The sequence below is a fragment of the Pseudopipra pipra genome, chromosome 3, assembly GCF_036250125.1.
Source record: "Pseudopipra pipra isolate bDixPip1 chromosome 3, bDixPip1.hap1, whole genome shotgun sequence".
Classification (NCBI taxonomy): domain Eukaryota; kingdom Metazoa; phylum Chordata; class Aves; order Passeriformes; family Pipridae; genus Pseudopipra; species Pseudopipra pipra.
Genome location: NC_087551.1, coordinates 70,079,260 through 70,099,916, shown reverse-complemented (window position 1 = coordinate 70,099,916; position 20,657 = coordinate 70,079,260). Strand labels below are relative to the sequence as shown.

At 36.7% G+C, this 20,657-nt stretch overlaps 1 protein-coding gene across 6 annotated transcripts in view; it reads right to left on the bottom strand.

Annotated features, from left to right (window-relative positions):
* The window catches only part of WASF1 (WASP family member 1), an 86,216-nt gene that overhangs the window by 24,703 nt on the left and 40,856 nt on the right, over positions 1–20,657 (bottom strand). For 5 of the 6 annotated variants that reach the window (XM_064649787.1, XM_064649792.1, XM_064649789.1 and 2 more), the window contains one exon: positions 5,141–5,301. In XM_064649787.1, coding sequence (XP_064505857.1) covers positions 5,141–5,273 — 133 coding nt within the window. In that variant the 5' untranslated portion in view covers positions 5,274–5,301. Of the gene's footprint in view, positions 1–5,140; positions 5,302–7,377; positions 7,628–20,657 lie in introns of all 6 variants that reach the window. The other variant, XM_064649788.1, reaches the window with a different exon arrangement.

Here is a 20,657-nt window from a genome sequence, read left to right as displayed (position 1 = left end):
TCAAATAAACTTTGTTAAAGGTCATATCTGGAGCAAGTCTGAAGCTTCTTGTTGACATCCAAAAAGAAAAAATCAGACTTCAAAATTCTTCAGCCATGATAGTCTGAGATATCATTTGCTACCTCCCACTGAGGACATCATCAAGTAAATTGGCTGAGATTATCCATTATGCATTCAGAAATCTGTGAAAGGGACTGATGAGAGCTGAACTTGTGTTGAAGGTACTAGTCTAAAGATCATTTCATAGGGAAGTCTTGCTTTTCCTTTCCTTTCTAATATCACCCGAATTCACTGCTCTATGTAGGAAGGAATTAACGACAGGCAGGACTTCTTTTCTGCTAACACAGTTGTTTTCAATGAGACATTACTGACCATTTGTTCATCCCCTCATTACCATTTGAGACAGACACGAAAGAGCATCACTTTGCCAATACCACTACTGCTAGGGACACAAGATCAAGAAATTAGACAAAGTCTTTGGGGATGGGGGTCTCTCAATCTAAGTTAGCCTTTAGTTTTCAAGTCCATCAATTTCTTTAACCCATGTACCGAAGAACACTTTTTCTAGTGTTCCCTGGCAATTGTAGTAATAATGAAGAAAGAGGAATGACTAATGAAGAAAATTCAGAGAATATTGAACATGCTTCTGAGCGCGCTGAGAAGGAGGATCTGCATGGCAGGGCTCGCCAGAGGGGTTCTGCTGTTTCTGGAATGCTGACTGAAGCTCTGGCTGAAGATCTGTGAAGACTTACTTCCAATCATGCAATCATTCAACCTTACCATCTGCTGAAGATGTTGTCCCTACAGGATGAAGAGAGAGACTGGTTTTTGAAGAGGCCTGGTTCTAAAGATTAGTTGCAGTCCAGACACCTCACTGCTAAGTATTTCTGGAGAAACGTTTCCCACTTACTGAATGTTAACATCTTAAGCCATGGCAAACTGAAGGTTTTCCTGAGGTGAGAAAGTGCCTCTCACAAGATGAACAGCATTTAAAACCCTCTAGGGGATGGCATGGTAAGCAAAAAAATAAGAAAGAAAAGTTAAGCGAGTCTGAGAGGAAAAAACAAGGGGGAGAAATAATTTGCTCTAAAGTCAAGTTTTCACTCCTGAAAACTAACAAATAAGGAGCAAGGAAAAGAAAGAATTAGAAGAACACGGTAAAAATAGGAAATACTACATAGAAAAGATAGAAAGAGGGAAAAGGCTACTGAAGGTTCAGTGTCAAGTGAAAATCATTTTCACTAACATAAAAGGCACTCCAGCTTGGCAAAGAGTTATTCAGCAGTCTCCTTCTTTATGCAGAGGTAAAAGAAAAAAATGGGGAATGACATCTTGCTATGATTGAATAAAAGTTTTACTCTGAATGCCTGCAATATAAATATTCAGTAAAGGAACATACTCAAAAGGAGAAATGTTCTCCTCCCTCTACACGGAGGTGTCAGAGACCAGGGCCAAGAACAAACCCCATCAGTTAGTTTCTTATGTGGTACTGAGATTCTGTGTCGAGGGAACAGCTGAATAAAAGGAAAACCAAGATTGGTCAATAGCTGTGAACAAAATGAGGAGGCTACATGTACACAATAGAACAATTTATCCATCTTCTAACAATGGCACAGCTACACAATGCTATCACTTGTGTTTCACGTACGCGGGAATGTTATGGCCTGACATACACCAACATACACCAACTCAGGCAGAACGGGAGTACTAATGCATATGCAATATTGCTGAAAAAAATAGGTAAGCACCTAGTATCTTCTCCAAAGCAGATACTGTCAGAAAGCAAGAAATACAGGGAAGAATGGCTAGGAAACTAAAACAGCTGTTGCTGTTGTCCAGAGAGTTTCTGTTGCCACAGTGCGAAGAAAAGCTGTCAGAACGCAGATCCTTTTATGAAGTAAGAGAAGACTGGGAATAGACAGCAGGGAAAAATTCACTTACTGGCAACTTTCTGTGTTTTATCAAGACAGACTGATGTGTTTTCATGCTCCAGGGAGAAAGGCAAGGATTATCACTTGAAGCAGAAATTAATATTTCGTCCTCTCATCTCTACTTCTTTTAAAAGGTCAAAAAATTTCTCAAACTGAACAATTAAAAGCAACACATCAAATAAGCTATGAAAGGGTTGACAATTTGTATGAAAATACATAGCAGCTATCACTGACATACTGGTGTAAATCTCTTTTCATTTTATATTAAAACACAGGAAACCAGAATTCCTGTCATTTAATAGGTATTGTTTCGGATTGCATATATAACTTAAACATAGTATCCAAGATCATCAAGTCCTGTTCAGGTTGAAAAGACCTTCAGAAGTCATCTAGACAAACACCCTGCACAAAGCAGATCCAATTAGATCCAGCTGCTTGACTAATCCAGTCAAGTAGTTAATGTCTCCAAGAATGGAGATCTAATAACATACATGACAAAACTCTACACCTAGTTTTTCTCAATAAGGAATTTTGGTGTCGTTTAAAGTACTGGAGGCTCCAATTCCAAGAGAGCACTCCTTCGCCAAATCATGTTAGAAGAAGGGTTAAGAATGGTTGATCATGAGAGTCATAATCATAATGGCAGAAGATTGATCCTCTATTTGAGGACCAGTAAATGAAAAATTTTAGAGGCAAAGATGACCGATTATTAATTAGGTCAAAGACCATTCATTTAAATTTCCATAACTTTACCATCAAAAGCAAAAGCAGCTTCAGTTTAAAGGAAATGAAACCCTATCCTACCAGTTTCCACCCTCAGAGTAAAGCCTCATTTCACCTACAACTTAAAGGCTGATTCTCAAACATGCACATTATTCACAGAAAACAAAAAGCGAAGGACTGCAGAGAAGCTCGTTGCCAGGGGACTGCTGCGAAACCATGCCTGCTGGCTGTGACTCACAGGCAACTACTGAAATTTATCTGCATGTCAGCAGGCCTTGCTGCACGCACGTAACAGTGACACACCAAGAGAAGACTGGTTATTCGGGTTTAAACATGAGAGACAAAACTCCTATGCCAGAATTCCCGAATATTTTTGAACTTGTATTGCTACTACCACAAAAAGGCAGAAAAACTAAAAGAGTTCTGAAACAAAATACTTTCACAGGTACTCATACCTTTGTAACATGATCTCCATTTCTATAGAGCAATCCTTAACATTGCTGAGAAATAAGGACTGTTTTGCAAAATATGTCCTATTTTAATTGTAGGAAAAATGTGTTTGTTTTTTTTTAAAACATACACAGTATAAACTAAAAACTTTGTTCATTTGGTATAAACACTGCCTGTAGAAGACCTACAAACACCATGATGCTATTTAGAAGGAAGAACAAAACATTGAAATAACAGATTCTGCTCATTAGTGCTTAACTTCTAAAGAATTCAGAATTACCTATTCTGGGCTTGCTGTTCCAGAGTAAACAAATGCATTTTTCTTTCTGTTTTACCTTCCTTGTCATATCCAAGATTGCATGCGTTTCTGACCACTAGTGAGTCACAAGTTCATGACAGAAACACGTCTCAAGTGAAAACAGCTAATTTAGGCTCATTCCCAACTATGCATACCTCATGTAAGAACCACATTCTTTTTACACAAAAGGAGTTATACGTAATTACAGTTACATTCCCTTGCAAGTGTTTCTCAGTGCTACACATTAGGCAAACTACGTAACAAATGTGGGAGCATTCAATGGATATTCTTCAATTCTTTTTTTTCCCTTTAATTGAGTTCTTTCTGTTCTGGTATTGCTTCATCCAGACCTCCTCCTAAGCAGCTGTACACACAATGTCGGATACAAGCTCTGTATACCAAGAAAACATAGCAAAGGCAGCTGAATCTCAGTAGGTCAACCTGAGACCATGATGTTGAGTCAGAAGTTGGTGTTGGGTTTAAGGTCAAATGATACTTCCAAATGAAAATATCAAATATAAATTTGGTTTGCCACCTACAAAAGGAAATTCCCCCAGATGAAACATATAATCAAATAAGATTTTTTTAAAACAAGCAAACAAAAATAAAGTAATGCAATATTAGTAACAGTGACTTGGAAGGGGAAGCTAGGATGTGAGCCTCTAGTCTGAGAAGGGCTTTTGTCAGAATGACGCAGAACTACAGATGATGACCATATACTGCATCCTAATATGACCTGCTCTTGGTTCACCGAAAAGTATAAAGTATTTAAATAGTTAATTTCCTTTGTTACTGCAGGTATATTAATAATGGTCATATTTACGTGCTGTAAGCATTCCTGTCTCAACTGCATAATTCAGTGTCCTCAATTAGTGTTTTCCACCTAATGGCATCCTAACAGCTTTAAAAGGCTGCCACAACAGGCTTACTGTCAAACCAATAATTAAATCAATCTAATTAAGAAATTAGTCTACATCACCTATGACTAAGATAATTATGACACTGAAAGACTTTTCACACTGTAGATGTACATAAATGCACATTTAAATATTTAATGTGTTGATAGTCTTACTAATGTCCTAGTGGTTAAAAAGCACCTGTAGTATTGGAAATCCAAAATGTTATCATACTGGTTCATCTGACAACTTATTTAAGTTGCTGTAACTTAAAGCTTTTTCAGCAAAACTCCCTCACAGTTCTAGAGTTTGAGAAGTATTCACTCCTCTCAAATGCACCAAGGGTACAATTGTTGACAGAAGGAAGAATAAGGAAGAAAAATCTTTAACTGTCTGAAATACTATGTAATAATTACATTTTTGGGTTTATTATTTCAGAAGGTAACTACATTTTTTTTCTGAATGACAACAACATGACCAACGGCTTAAGTTAAGTGAATTAAGTAACCAATGATACATTCCTCATTATGTCATATTCCCTACTCAAGAATTGCTCTGAGGTTGGCAATTACTGACTTCATTAACTCCCAGCTATCTTTTTCTGTCATCTTCTACTGGTAACAGAAATATACGGATGAACTGTTTTAAGACATGCCGCTAGAAAAATTCCTAGCTTTCTTTCACAGAAGCCCATGCTAGTCACTAGCCACAAAAGGAGTACATTCAAGACTCAGTGACAATTTTCAACTGAGAATTTGAAAAAGTGTTCGTACTTCAAACACAAAAACTGTGACTGTAAAATATATTAGTTCTAAATACAGCTATTAAGACAATGTACTTACTTAGGCTACTCAGTTGCCTGATTATATTTGCCAAGGAGATGTTGGTGACACATTCCAATTCATTCTTGATACCTCGGGGCAGAGCGGTGTGGCACAGGTGCCTGGGGTCTATGTTCCTTTTTACCAGCGGCATTCTGAAATGTATCAGAGGACCAGCAAACCTGCAAAGGAAAGAGACACGATACTGTTATAAGTCTAATTATATTTTAAATTTAGGTTATGCGTAAAGTCAAATCAACTAATCCTAACAAGATAAAAATAGTTCCATAATACTGACAGAATTCATTGCTCTGTGAGTACATAAATATTTTTTTCTTTGCCCAAAGAAAGATTTGTTTCATTCTCTCTCTTTAAATCCTTACCCGATTGAGATTTCAGTGAAGAAATAATTTTTTACAGTTCAGGTTTTTTATTCCCCCACCCCCCCAAAAAAAAGACGGGAAAATCTTTGTAGTACAAACCCATTAAAGAAAGATTGAGTTCTTCATGAACTACTTCCTTATTCAGGCCAAGCAAAGTCCAACAACAAATTCCCTTTATTATGAGGTCAAAGTCAAACTAGTTGTCTATTACACTCAAAAGTTAGATATGATTTATTCATTTTGTCCTGTTACTAGCAGGAGTCACCCTTCTAATTTGAACATCACTTCTAAATCATACCCAGTCACGGTAAGAAAAGAGAAGATGCTTCCCTTCCACACTTACACTGCTACTGACAATAAATTAATTTAAGAATGTGTCTTCCAAATACAAAAGTCTCCACAGTAAACTTTTCCAGACTGAAAGGCAAACAAGTTTTCCACAACATAACCTGTATGCAATCCCAGTCCCTCAACCAGACAGCCTGACACATCTGTCCTCTGCTTAGAAGTTTTACCCCAAAATGTTCTCAGGATGCAAAAGCCAGGCTTCGTGTTGAGCCACAGAATGCATCTTCCCTACAGTATATATTGAGACACTGTTATCCTTACTTGGTCAAAACTGAGAGATTTTTTGCATAAGAATAACACAAGGCCATGGTGGTAGAGCTGAAATTTTGCTGACATGGAATGGCATAGTGAATTAAAGGCAACTGTAATGGAGTACTTTCCCCTTGAAGACTGCTTAGATTCTCCTTGCCATGTTTTCTGGGAGTATATTCTTTCACTGAAGCCAGGACTCGTACCTGAGGGATGCAGGCAGGATCCTTAAATCTACCTGAGAAACATCTCTGTGTCTCCAGGATGTGATTAGATGCCATTCATTGCATTTTAACATCATGTCTACCACCCTTATTTTCTTGAGAGAACAACAAAAAATATTTTATGCTTTTGAGGGATAAAAGTCAATAAAAATGATTCTTATGGTCACTGGCTAAAGGGAAATACTATACAGTTCTTAAAATTGTGTAACTATTTTCTCAATATTAACAGTAAAAATTATGGAAGAGTGCATGGGGCAGGGTTAAGTATAAGAACAGGTTTTTATTCTTATTTTTATTTTCTAGAAATACCCCAAATCTTCCTAGTCACTAAACATCTAAGTACTGAAAAGTTAGCTGTTACACAGAAACTAAATAAAATAAAAAGTGCAAATCTGAACACTGTCTCAGATAGAAGGAATGAAAAAGTGTTTATAAACCCTTAACTACAGGTTTGTTATCACAGTTCCCCAACAGAAAATAAAGGAACTATTCTGTCACTGTCAAAGAAACACAACAAATGATATGTGAGCAATGTTCTACAGAAGCAATTAAATATTAATTCCAGAGTTGAGCCCTTTCTTGATTACTGCTTTAATGATACCGCTGTATAAACAGCACAGTAGACAAGTCTTTTAAAAATGGTCCAAACAAGTATGTAAAAAAAACATTTTCACAGAAAAATTTCACAATTTCAATGCTTTCTAATATCTGAATAATGCCGTTGTGGCTGTCCTACAAAAACATACAGCATAACAAGAAAAGGGAGCAGTGGAAATAATAAGTATGGTAAAAGGAATAGTTTCCAACAGGAATAAGCTTGGAAGGGAAACAAACGACACGAGATATAACTGACACCTTTGAAATTATGCATCATGTTTGAAAACTATGCAAAGCCTGAACAGAGAATATATACCCAATTCCCACAAAAATTAAGCCAAGGAGATAACAAAGGAAAATATCACTTAAGCATGCTTAAGACAAAGGAAAAGGTATTTTACACAATGTTTAATAAATTCTGGAACTCATTGCCACAGGATGCTGCATACAAAAGTACCTGCTGGTAATTTGTCCACTATGGACCTCATATTCTTTGCAGTTTGTTGCAACCACTAGAAGGTCTTCATGATTCCTGACCAAGTTAATCTAGTGATTCCAGCACAGAGAGCAACAGGTGTGTGACAGTAAATGGAACTTTACTGTACCCACAGAATTTCTTCTCTCCTATAAAAGATGTTTCCTACCGTAGTTCTTAATAAGAAAGGTGAAAAATTCTGAAATCACTATATTTATACGCAGCTTTAGAGCTGTGAAGAGGAAAAAAACAAAAAAAGGCATTGTTACAATCTAGTATATCCTTTAGGTCAAACACAAAAAAAACCACACTTCCCCACCACCACTTGCTACCAAACCATGCATTACCCAAGCCCCTGGGACAGCAAAGGAAAAATTCATTCCTTGATCATGAAATCCTGTTACCATGTCATTCCCAAGTAAACTCTGCAAAGTGTTCATAACCCCAGCCAGGCAGAAGAGAGAAGCAGCTTGTCAGTGTATAAGAGGATCCCTCGACTGAAAGGTTACATGACACCTACTCAGAGGTTTACAGCTCTCCTCCTGACACACAGGTCTCCCTCTCCTCAGCCCCGCTGCTTCCCAGCTCAAAACTCAGGAAGGCAAGGCAATCCTCAAACACAACTACCTCCTCTTCCCTGCAATCCCACATAAATCTTTTGAGGAAGTTTTTACTAAGTGAAGCAGCACCAGTTTACACCCAGTTATCTGGAAGTACTTTATAGTGATCTTAAACTGAAACTCCTCTTTACAAAGAGATGCCAATCTCTTTCGTAGAGCTACACTATCGAAAACTCTTCTGCCCCACTTCCTATACATTCTTTGAAGCACTGAATCCACTTGAGAAGCCAACTCTAATCTTCTTTGCAAACCCCTTCACTACTTCAGTTTCACAGTGGCTGGCACAAACTCACCCCCCTCACATGTGCTTCAGGTAGGAGTACAGAATACAAATGTGTGTACATAACACCTGCTTAATGTTTTGGTTAAGTTACCATGCTTTGATACCTGATTTTTTAGGAATTACGTAAAAAGCTCTAGTTGCTTTTCAATTATTTCCTATTACTTGAAAAAAAATGCATAACAATGGCACTAATGAGAGCTAATTAATGCGTTTTCAGAGGAACAGCCTTAATGAGATTTGGCCACACTTCTTTTCAAAAAGACACGTTGTTGAGTGTGTTGCACAGCCCTCTTCAGCTATTAGAGGTCTTAAAGTGAGTGATACTCTTCTACCTCTGTCTCATACTTCTCAAACACTGCTGGCAGCAGCTGAGAAACCTACTCTTGGGACACCTGCCCCCTGTGCCCACAGCCACCTGCTCCAAACAGGACAGTGTCACCCTGCTGTGGGTGCTGAGAGATTGCCCTGGGGAGCACATATGTAGGAAAACAGCTACCATTTTCCCTTCAACAAGTTCCTGTAGAAATATTTGAGAACTGCAAGATGTGTGGAGAAATGTTACGTGGCTTAGTAGGAGCTTGTGAAAAATCTGAAATGTCAGTATTCACAGTAACAATTCAAGTTTTCTAGCAAGTACAGTAAGACAAGCAGGAATGAAAGCATAACATTAAGGTGGGAAAAACTGTCCAACAGTTTAACTGGTAATTAAATTATACTTCAGTTTCTTTTTCAGAAGACTAATGAAATTTTATGATCATGTGGCTTTTTTAATCAAAGTTTACTTCTGATTAGGTTACATTTCATCCTTACTAAAAGTGTTATTATTGTCTTAGCATTAATGAAAGATATTAATCTATAATTTTTCTATAATATACCAATAATGCAGCACTGAATGCCCTTCCTTTCATGAAGTTAAATTTAATTCCAACCATTTCTGTAGCACATCTTTAGGCCTCAATATTACCATATTACTTGTAATTTTCCTTTAACAATGTGCAACAGCAATGCCTTTCATATGCCCCATTTAATTGATCATGTTCTAGCTGCTGGCAGAACAGACCACAGCTTGAAATGCAACAATCAATTTAACACTTCCCCCACTCACCCTTAGAAACATAAACAGAATATACAATAGTTTTTATATTTGCTTACATAATCATGTACTAACTGCATCTAAGCTATACAGACTTTGGGACAGAATGAAAGTAGCTAATAAAAAAAATCTTAAATGTGTTAATGAATCTGGTAAAATCAGAATTATATCAGTTAAAAAAACAAGCTCATGCTCTTGGCAAATTTTCTTCTAATTATACTCCAAGACATCATATGCTATACCAGTTGCAGAAATTCCAAAGATGAAGCTTTTATAGTGCACACCTCTACTGTGAAAGGCAAATGTGCAAAGACTTCATACAGCTTGTTTCTCTGCAGCTCTCATGGCAAGATCAAGGTGCAGGCATAAGCTTAAGAAGAAACAGACACCTACAGTGCAGTGTCCTTCAACTAAGTAGGCCACTACCACCTACTGCCGAGTCAACATAACGATTTTTAAACTCTACAGGCAATTAACATCCCTTAGAGGATACATCTTGGAACTGACAAGATGACAACTGACATCTTAAATTGACAATTCAACAGAAATGTGTTAAAATTACAGTTTTGAAATACTTTCCATTATGAACCATATCACAGAATGGAAGATCTCCTTGGAACACTTCCCTCAAATCTCAGTCTTCTGCAACTCAATTTCAAAAACTTTTCTAACGGTAAGTAATTAGGAAGAGATGACCTTATTGTAACTAAAAAACATGCAAAAAAATGCAGAATATATTACTAGAATCTGATGTTGACATCACTGCTGTTTAAGAATGAGCGTAAAATGAATAGTTTACATCTTAAGACCTCCTATACTAGACTGTCTTCAAAAAATTTGCTACACATTTATAGAATCACAGCATCACAGAATATACCGAGTTGGAATAGACCCATCAAGATCATCAAGTCCAACTCCTGGCCCTGCACAGGACACCACAAGGATCACACCATGTGCCTGAGAGCATTGTCCAAATGCGTCCCGAGCTCAGACAGGCTTGGTGCTGTGACCACTTCCAGTATTCAATAACCCTCTGATATCCAACCTAAACCTCGTCTGACCCAGCTTCATGCCGTTTCCTTGAGTCCTGTCACTGGTCATGATAGTTTGGTCAACTTAAGAAGCAATGTCTCTATAGGGCATAGGAAGGAAGTAGATAATTTATTTTTTAATTAAACCACAGAGTCACTAACAAAATGTTTCATATTTTATCTGTAGTCACAAATGTAAAAAATACTGTTCCTCAAGTAATATCAACAGCAATCTCTCAAAACAGTCTCTAAATATTCTGTTGCTGAACTGAAGATAAGATTATTCAGGGATAGATTAATATGTCACTGAAGGTTCTATTTCAGTAACATTAGCAAGATAATAATGAACAGATTGTAAAAACCAATCTACCTCATATAACTATAAAATATATTTTTAAATAATTTGTAATTTTTATTCTGTATTTAATAATGACTGCTGTATCATTTTAATTGTCTGTGGCAATTAGTATTTTCTTCTTATAGAACAATCTGTAATCATCTCAGCACATCTGTCATATCACATAAGCAGAAAAGACAACACAGTCACAAAAACGGGTAGGACTTGAGTTCTATTCAATTTCTAAGGCTAATTATAGACAGAGCTAAAAAATTACTTTTCAGGTATTACCATCCAGCCAAATTTCTCTCAGATGTGTATCTCAAGACAACAATCTCTCCCCCATGCATGTGTGCCCACCTGCACACGCAGAGGCACACTCATCTTTAAAACACATGAAAAAAATATTTCAAAATCAATTTGGATGTGATTACAGACACAAACCACAGCCACATCTACTTACTTGTCAAAATTTATAAGTTTATACAAATGAAAAAAGTGCAATAATTTTTACACTGGGGAAAAAAATTGTATTTTCAGCCCTCTATAGGTTGTGACTGTAATGAAGTAGCATAATAAAAATGAAGGCAATTTTGGCAAGTTATGGGTGGAAATAGAGTGATTAGTAATTTATATGCTGATTTATGAGAGCTTTATCTGTGATAAATCAGCTTTTCAAAAAAATCTTAAATTGTTATTGTCACTGAGATGAGTGGTGATGGCAGCAATAGCAGAATTCTCAGTATGGGTAACACTGCAAAATATGACTCTAGTAGCAATGCAACAAGTACAACTTCATTAATAGAAACAGCAGCAACATTTCAGGGGAGAAAGTTGACATACCAGTTCATAACTACAAGGAAGGTTTTAGAGGAAAAACCAGCATAATTTCAGCAAGTGAAACTGCAATCTGGGTCAAGTCAATGAGCTCTATGCAACAAAATAGCACGCAGCAACCACTTTCTACCCACTGAGTCAAGCCCTGGGGGCTTCCATACCATTTCCCATTCTGCTGGGGAAAATCATTTAAAGTCCACCTCTGGCTACGACCTGCTGTATAGCTTTGGGCTTTCCTCAGTGTCCTCACTCTCACCTGTGTTTTGTTTGTGCTGCCACTGGTCCCTCTTGTCCCAGCATGCAGGTGAGAGAGGCTGTAACCATCATTTATACAGTCCTCTCCTGTCCTCAAACCCTAACGAAAAATTTCACTCCGATTATGTGTACAGAGTAAAAACATAAGGTATCCCAAACACAAGGAGAGAACATGCAGCTCAGAATTGGGGGCTTTTCCCCCCAATACAAGTGCAAAATACAATAGGATTAAATACACAGCATGTGGATTTTGCAAATTTCATCCCTATTGTTAAGCAGAATTCCTATTAGTGAAGTGGAACTCAAACACAAAGAACTCAGAGCACAGCAGCTCACTAACTGTGGCTTTTCAAGATAGTTTCTTTCTACAAGGCTAAACTCTGCTTGAAGTTTTTTCCTTTGTTTTCACCTATGATTTTCCAGAATATAAACAAGTACCTACTGATTTGTCAATTTATTATGCATTAATTCTTTTCACCCTGTTAATTCCCTTATTTCACATTACCAACAGCTTCCATCTTAACTGTCTTTTAAATGTAAGTCGCTCATTTCAACTTTAACATATCAACAGAAAAAACATGAAAAAAAATCCAGCCATCATACCTGCAGTTATTTGTATCGCTAATAATTGTAAAAACATCTCTGTTCATCTTAATAAAGAAGCTATTCAATTCAAATTGCTCTTGGAAAAAAAAAAACACACTAAAATAAATCAGGTTGAACACTACTACCCTGAACAGCAGGACTGCTGGAGGAAATAAGGCACTAGGCCAGTTACATTTCTGGCTTATAGACAAAATTAAATGAAAAAAGTTAGACATGACGCTCTTTAGCATGTCTACAACAAGAAACATTTAAACTTACAAATTTCTTTCACAATAAGTACGTTAAGCACAAATAGAAATAAAAAATTATAATGAACTTTTTTTGGTATATTAACTTACTTCCAAAATATATATATAACATAAAAAACACAGAACAAAGAATAAAATTTCTGACTAAAAAGCCTTCCTATGTATATTTAAAAAACAAAATAACACTAAGGATTTCCAGATGTTAGATGGGAATTATTTGGTATTTGGTATTTGCTTTTGGTTTTCCTTACAATTCTACTTCTTAGTAGCTTTAAACTAAAACTTTAGTTACATATATGATGATCCAATTCCTTCACGACCTGTCATATTTTAAGTTTACAAAACAGTAATCAGAAACTGAATAGAATAAAATTGCATTCTTCAAATCCAAATCCTAAAGTTACAAAATACTAATCACCAATTTTTTACCTTCCAATATTGAAACTGCAGCATTGAACTACAGTGAATACTTACAAAATCAATCTTGTGAATAGTTCATAGAAGAGATGAGAATCACTAAAAAGAGGTATAAGCTGTAATGATAGTTTACTAAAAAAAATTTTAAAAAATTAATTACTTTATTCATATGTCCATATATAAATGGAGAAATATTTAAGTCATATGGAACCACATTGCACTTCATTGTTCGGATATTAACCAAGAAAAAAACAGTGACTCCTTGCACTTGCTTTTCTACTAAGCTTTTTGAAGAAGCTTATTTTAAAAATATAAAACAGATGAACAATATATTTGCATAACAAACCTAGACAGACACATGCAGCTACCTTGAAACAGAAATCTTTTAAATTATTACATGTAAGATTAGAAAAAGAGCCACAAAATTTCTTATCAGCATTACTAAATATTATTCAGAATACCCTGTACTCATTAATTTTCTCCTAGTGAGCTCCTGTCAGGTCATTTGATTAAAAACAATTTTGGAAGTATCCTGGGTTCTAATTTAGGTGCAGCCAAGAATGCTCAAATTAATTTTTGATTACAAGTTTTCCTCTGTTCCCCAAAGGCTAAAAATGTATTAAAGCATAACATAGTATGGGACTTGAAATTGCTTTTTGAGACCTATGTTTTATCTGATGACATTTTTTCTCTCTGCATTAATCTCGTCTTCCTGTTAACAGTTTCTGTGTATGGTGTATAACACAAAAGCCCTATGATGGATTGCAACAAAAGCTCTTTATTATAGTCTTGACAGAGACAGATAACTAATCCAATGTTAATTTAAAATCAAAACCTTAGTACCAGAACTAAGGGTACAGTTTCTGTGGTTTTAGCATATCATAACATGAAACCTCTGAAAATTCTCTACAATTTTCCTTGAAAATACATATTCTACACATTAACAGTTACCTTTGTCACATAGTCCTTTACCAGTCCAGGATAAGACCTATTTAACGCACATATCGATTTTATAACAATCTTATAAAATTTGCCAAATGCAAATAAAATCAATGCCAGTATACTTCTGTTGCACAGATAAAACCACTTGCTTTTGAACAAACAGTATTTCCTGGCAGTAAATTACAAATATTTAAGGAAAAGGTACCTGAACTTCCCAGCTGCTAAGAAAAGCAACCTGGTAGGTACTGGGCAGATAAGGTGATTTCACCCTGGCTACGGCACTGAACTGCTGTGTTCCCCATCGGCAGTGCCCTGCCAACTTCCAGAACTCCTCCCGTCGAGGGAGCCCCCGGGCTGGGGCACTGTTCGTCGCAGCCAACACCTCCCACGGCAGCTCCAAAACAGGGCTGGCCCTCGCACCAAGGCATTAGAATTCAACACACAGTGCCCTGCCCTAACAACAGAGCTGTCCTTACAAAGGAATCACAGACGCGCTCGCCCCCGGTGACCAAAGCCTGCCCTTTTTTCCCCAGACACAAGTGGAGAACCCCCTGAAGGCAAAGCGATTAAGAAATAATTATTCCTTTGGTACCGAGCTACTACTGGTAAATATTAAATTACGATGTGCCAAAAATGAAATAAATAAGTTGCTGTACACTGGTGAGGCAAGGAAGGAGGGGGAATACAACAGTCTGGGTGTTGATCTTACTGATTAATCTGAGAAGGAAATTGAATGCTAATGAAATAATAAATGATGCTGGGAATCTACAGTAGTAATGAGACCAATGTACAGACGGCAGTGACTAAGAAATGTCACACAATGCAGTTCCTGTATATCAATTCACCAGTGATACACACTATATTAACTAGTACTCACTAAAATAAATAACAGGTGTCAACAATGACTATCGGAAGCTTTTTGTGCCTCAAAACATTATTAGAGATTTCAAGAAGTGATGTTAGCACTGGAGGAGCCACGAATGAGTCACACATTTAAAAAGGAAATTTTCACTGCACTTTATCCTATGATACCAACTGCCTAAATGCATTTTATGCTTGGATACCAAATCCACAAATGACAGATTACTGGTTTTGATTTTCTTTTTCACAGTTTTAAAGAAAGAATTAAGATATACCAACTATCAAGTGGGATATAAAGATGTGTAATAATCACCTTATTAGTACTAGCTGAGCTTCTTTGTAGATGAATTTCCCCCCTTGTGAACAGTGAAATTCCTGAGAAGAGGATTTGTTGCAAAAAATGCCAAGGCACAGAAACAGTATTTTTCCCTGTCTACTGCCATTTATGCTACTTAATATGTTTGAAGAGCCATGCTGTAGGAAAAAGGTATTAATATCTACAGAGAAGCTGTTTACTTTTGAACTGAAATGCTATTAAATATTCAACAGTACAGAAACAGTCCCATTCAAATATCATCATTTTACATAGGGGATTTCCAGTAATTTCTTGGGTAAACTCTTCTACAACCAACTACATCTCACAGAAAAATGTGTCAATTCTCCCTCTTTCCCTCTGAGTTTTGTTCCTCTGTACTTTCAGATTACATACATTAATTCTTACTCTCATTGTTCGCAACATTCAGGTATTTATAGATTTCATACACTTTCTGTGCTTGCAATTCTACCAACTTATAAATTTCTGTTCTTATTTAGCAGAAAAAAAAACATGGAAGTGTCACTAAGTCCAGTAATGTTTATTACTCGTGCTCAAACACCATCTAATTTATCGGCACTTGTTGGAATCTAAAATTGAAAGCAGCATTCTGGATGCATTCGTGTTACATAAGCATACCTAAACAAGTCTAAACATCAGGAGGGTGTTCAGCTGGCAATGTGCGCTGGCAATTTAGAAAGCCAACTCTATCCTGAGCTGCATGACAAGCAGTGTGACCAGCAGGTCGAGGGAGGGGATTCTCCCCCTCTACCTTGCTCTCGTGAGATCCCATCTGGAGCACTGCATCCAGTTCTGGGGTCTCCAATATATGTGTAGTGACAGTAGCATGTAGTGACAGGACGAGGTGTAATGGCTTTAAGCTGGAAGAGTTTAAATTAGATATTTAATGTTTAGATTATATAATATGAAGAAATTCTTTACTGTGAAGGTGGTGAAGCATTGGCACAGGTTGCCCAGAGAAGCTGTGAATGCCTCATGCCTGGAACCGTTCAGGCTGGAGGGAGCTCTGAAAAACCTGGTCTAGTGCAAGGTGTCCCTGCCCATTGCAGGGGGTTGGAAGTAGATGATCTTTAGAAGTCCTCTCCAACCCAAATCATTCTGTTTCTGTGAATACTTTTAGTTGTAACATTATTGATTGCTATCATCTACTCCAAATTTGCACCTGCATAAATTAATTTTTGCAAATTTTTTTTCCCCTGATTAAGTTTCTTGTTTGGATGTCCATTGAATGTTGAGGTCTGAGGCCCAGCCTCTCAGCTCCTGGTCCTTTAAGTAACTATTCTGAAGTGAAATGAGATTCTTTACAGGATGACACAACTTGCAATAGGAAGTTTTTTTCTATTAGCCTAATTTATATGACTTTCAAAGAATAAATAAACTTTTACAGAAAATCAAAGAAACTACTCATGCCAATATTTATTAAGAAGAAATGTGACGCTATTTGCCCTTCCGTCATAACAATTTGATGAAAGATTATATAAAAGAACAGGGACTCACTTAGAAAATTTATGTAGCAATAGGGATTATATGCATGAAGGTTTTTAAATGTTATATTTTATTAAATGAATTCTAATATTTAATTATTTCAACGCCTTAAAATATATCACACAGAAAAACTCATTTTCCACACAAAATTAAATTTCCCTGTAATTGCATAAGCAGCATTTAAAGACCTTATATTTACATATGTATTTTCCCCCGAATTTAAATACTGAAATTAATTCTAGCCACCATTTACTTTCTCTGTCCATGGCTGAGTTTAAGAAATATTTCTGCCAGGAAATGAATAAATATTGCAGAGTATATTAATTTTTTTGTGAAGATTAGAATGAATTAAAGCTAGTCCTCTCAAGGCTTTTGTATCATGGTTGATTGTGAGCTTTAACTAAAGATGTTCCCATAATTGGGATATCTGTAGAAAGCCTTTCCTCTCTGGTTTCCCGTATCTATTTACAGGTAAATCAACACTGTCACCTTTCCATTGCCCATAACATTTGCAAAGACATACATTTTCATAATATGTGCAGTAGTTTAATGATGTTTCAAATATCTGTTCCTCTATGATATTTCTCTCAAGTCTGAAGTCACTTAGAAATTATTGGGATGAAACAGGAATCAGACAAACAGAAAAACCCTCCTTTTCTTGACCCCAGGCTTGGAAATTTGATTTTTAAAATTTTTAAGTTGGTTTTGTGCTATGCACTGAACAACAATTATTTAAAGTTATAGTTTAAATTACTGAGTGTTTTCAGCTGTGCTTTTGTCTTACATCAGACTTAATAGAGGTAAAGGTACACCTACAAGGTTGATGGCATCAACAGTATTAAATCACTATGAGCAAAAAACCCACAGGTACATATTTATCAGGGAAAAGAAGGTGTTCTCAGTCTGCAGGGAAAACATCCTCAGGACTGTTAAACGTGATAATCATAGTATCTTCTGTGATAAAGAAAAACACTGACTAAATGCAGATCTCTGCTGGGCTCCTTTCAGGGAGTCAAGGAACCACAGACACGAAAAGCAAAAGAAAAGAAGGTGAATCTGTTTATTCTTGAAGCAATACAGCAAAAAGATTAGCCTAACCAGCCAAGAGGAAGGGCAGATCTTGTATGGCAGTTAATAAAAGTTCGCTCTTTCTCTCTTAACAAGTATTTAGCAAAGAGCAGATAATGATAGAATATGGATGTAGAAATGAGATTTATCTTTAGCTGTCTCTACAGGGAGCTCTGAAAAGATAGCTTGAAACTGTTAGACTTTGAACTAGTACATATAATTATCAAGTAATAAAGTTACCTGTTTGCCTCAAAGGTAGATAAAGTAAACACCAAGGAACTCAATAATTTCAATAATTCTTTTTGCAATTAAAATATGTTAACTGCAGATATTCAGAGAATTCAGGACACAGTATTGGAACGGAATTGTATAAAAAGCTAATTATCAAATATTCATTCTGTAATCTAAATGTTCGTTTCAAGTATAGGAAAAGAGAGGAAGGAAATGGACACGTCTGGAAAGACAACAACACAGTCGCTTCATCAGCCTCTGAGGACAGCAGCTGGAAATCACCATACCTAGCTAACTGTTGGAGTTTCCACAGAATGCACAGAAATCACAGGTGCCTATAAAGAGCAACCCAGTCTGTTTATTTTTTTTTTCTACCAAGGGTATATGAAACAAACAAGTAATCTAAAAGCCCTTCATGTACTTCAGGTTAACTCTATTTACTCTCTTTGAAGCACAGGCGCTTCAAAGGAAGGATGATTCTTGCCTCCTGAACAACTGCTGTTAGCAGAACTCACTCAAGAAACGGGAAGACTGATTAAAGGATGGACACAAGATTAAGAGGAATGAATTCATGCTTCCCTTACTGCAGTAATAAAAAGCATTAAGCCACAGAACACTTTGTGTGAAAGCACTTTACACCGAGCAAGCAAATAAGGAAGTCAAATCTTATCCAGCAACTGGGATATTAGCCGCAGCAGAAGAACTTAGTTCCCAGATCTTAATCCCAGAAAACAATTATACACTTAAAACATACACATATTGTCATTAGATAAAACCATATCCAGAATTATTGATTTGAAAATGCGTCCTTCCAATTTAATGTCCTGGTTACTTGAAAGGTATTTTTCCTCTATTACCTAGCTCCTTCTCCCCTAGAAAGGAGAAGACATAGGTTTAAATTACCTATCTTGAGTGTTGTACAGATATTTTTCAGTGGTCTAATACGTCATAACCAATCAAATGTGCTATCAGTCAGAGACAGTAATGACCACTCTCAGATGAGATGAAATGGGTCATAGATCTAATCCCCAGGTCACCTTTCCAAGCTTCTCCTGGGAATGATAGAGAATTTAGGAGGCTATCCACATATCTAGACAAATTAGGCACCTCTAAGCAAGTGTGGGTGACTCAAGTTAAATGATTCAAATACGCAGGGAGAAGCCTAATGTATTTGTACACACAGCGTTAAGCAGTCTTGGAAAATAAACAGATTTTACTATCTGAGATGTATATATTTTGAGTAGGTAAAATACCATTTGGGTAGGATATGTCATCCTTAAACCACAAACCTAATCCTATGTAATGTAGAAGACAACGCTGTATAACTGTATTTATGAACTAATCAAGCTCCATCTTAAATCTAGTTACAAACTTGCCCCGACATTAAATTTAAGCAAAATTCACTCCTTAGATGACAGGAGATAATATGCGAATTCCATTCTAGATTTATGATTGATATTAATTTTTTCCCATTTTAGAATTGTTCTTCATTGCCCGCTTTTCTTAAAAAATTCTGTCTCTCCAACTGTACTTTGTGCTTTATTATGTTTCCAGTTTTACATAACTAAAACATATAATAATTAAAGATAATTAAAACCAGGAAACAATATGCCTTTTTGAGAGAAGAACAAGTTGTCTAGTCAAGGAAGTTCAGAGTACCTTGATTATCACATGGACATTGGTTCAACTCAAGAGGTGTTCTTAAAATATTGATTCAGGTTATTTTATTAACTTACAGCTAGGACACTGTAATTAGTATGTTGACGAAACACCAGTCAGGAATCCACATAATCTGGAGACATGTCTGAAAAGGAAGTGGATGTGGAATTTAACATGGGATTCAGCATAAGGATGGGCTGTTATGTGATATAGTTATATGACGCATCTTATCAGCATATAGAAAGAGGATGTAGGGAAACACTAGGAAAAATCCATTGTACAGATCATAGCTTGGAGAAGGTAAGCAGAAGTGGAAACTGAATTCAGTCCAAGCCACAGGTCTGCTGTTCCTCAGTATATAGGCATATCCACAGCCTATTTTTGAAAGGGAATGGTAAATGTCTACGCAAATGTACTTCATGGATTGTAACAGAGGTGGGAGAATTCCACTGATCAATGCCATGAGACTACTAGAAACAAAATGAGAAATTTCTTCCTCTTTAAAACAGAGCTCTTAACTAAGCAGTCTCTTTGAGACATGGACAGATAAGAGTATAAAGGCACCACTGTGTCTGGGAAAGTTTCACAAACATTCATACAAATTGGAAACATTCACTGGAGCATGACCAAAGAAGAGCAATGGAGCTGGTGAAGGGTCTGAAGCACAAATCCCATGAGGAGCTGCTGAGAGACTTGGGGTTATTTAACCTGGAGAAAAGGAGGCTCAGGAGTGACTCTATCTCTCTCTACAACTATCTGAAAGGAGGTTGTAGCTAGGTGGGAGCTGGTCTCTTCTCCCAAGCAACTAATGGCAGGATGAGGAAACGGCCTCAAGTTGTGCCAAGGGAGGTTTAGACTGGACGTTAGGAAAAATTTCTTCACTGAAAGGGTTGTCAGTCTTGGAACAGGCTGCCCAGGGAAGTGGTGGAGTCACCATCACTGGAGGTATTTCAAA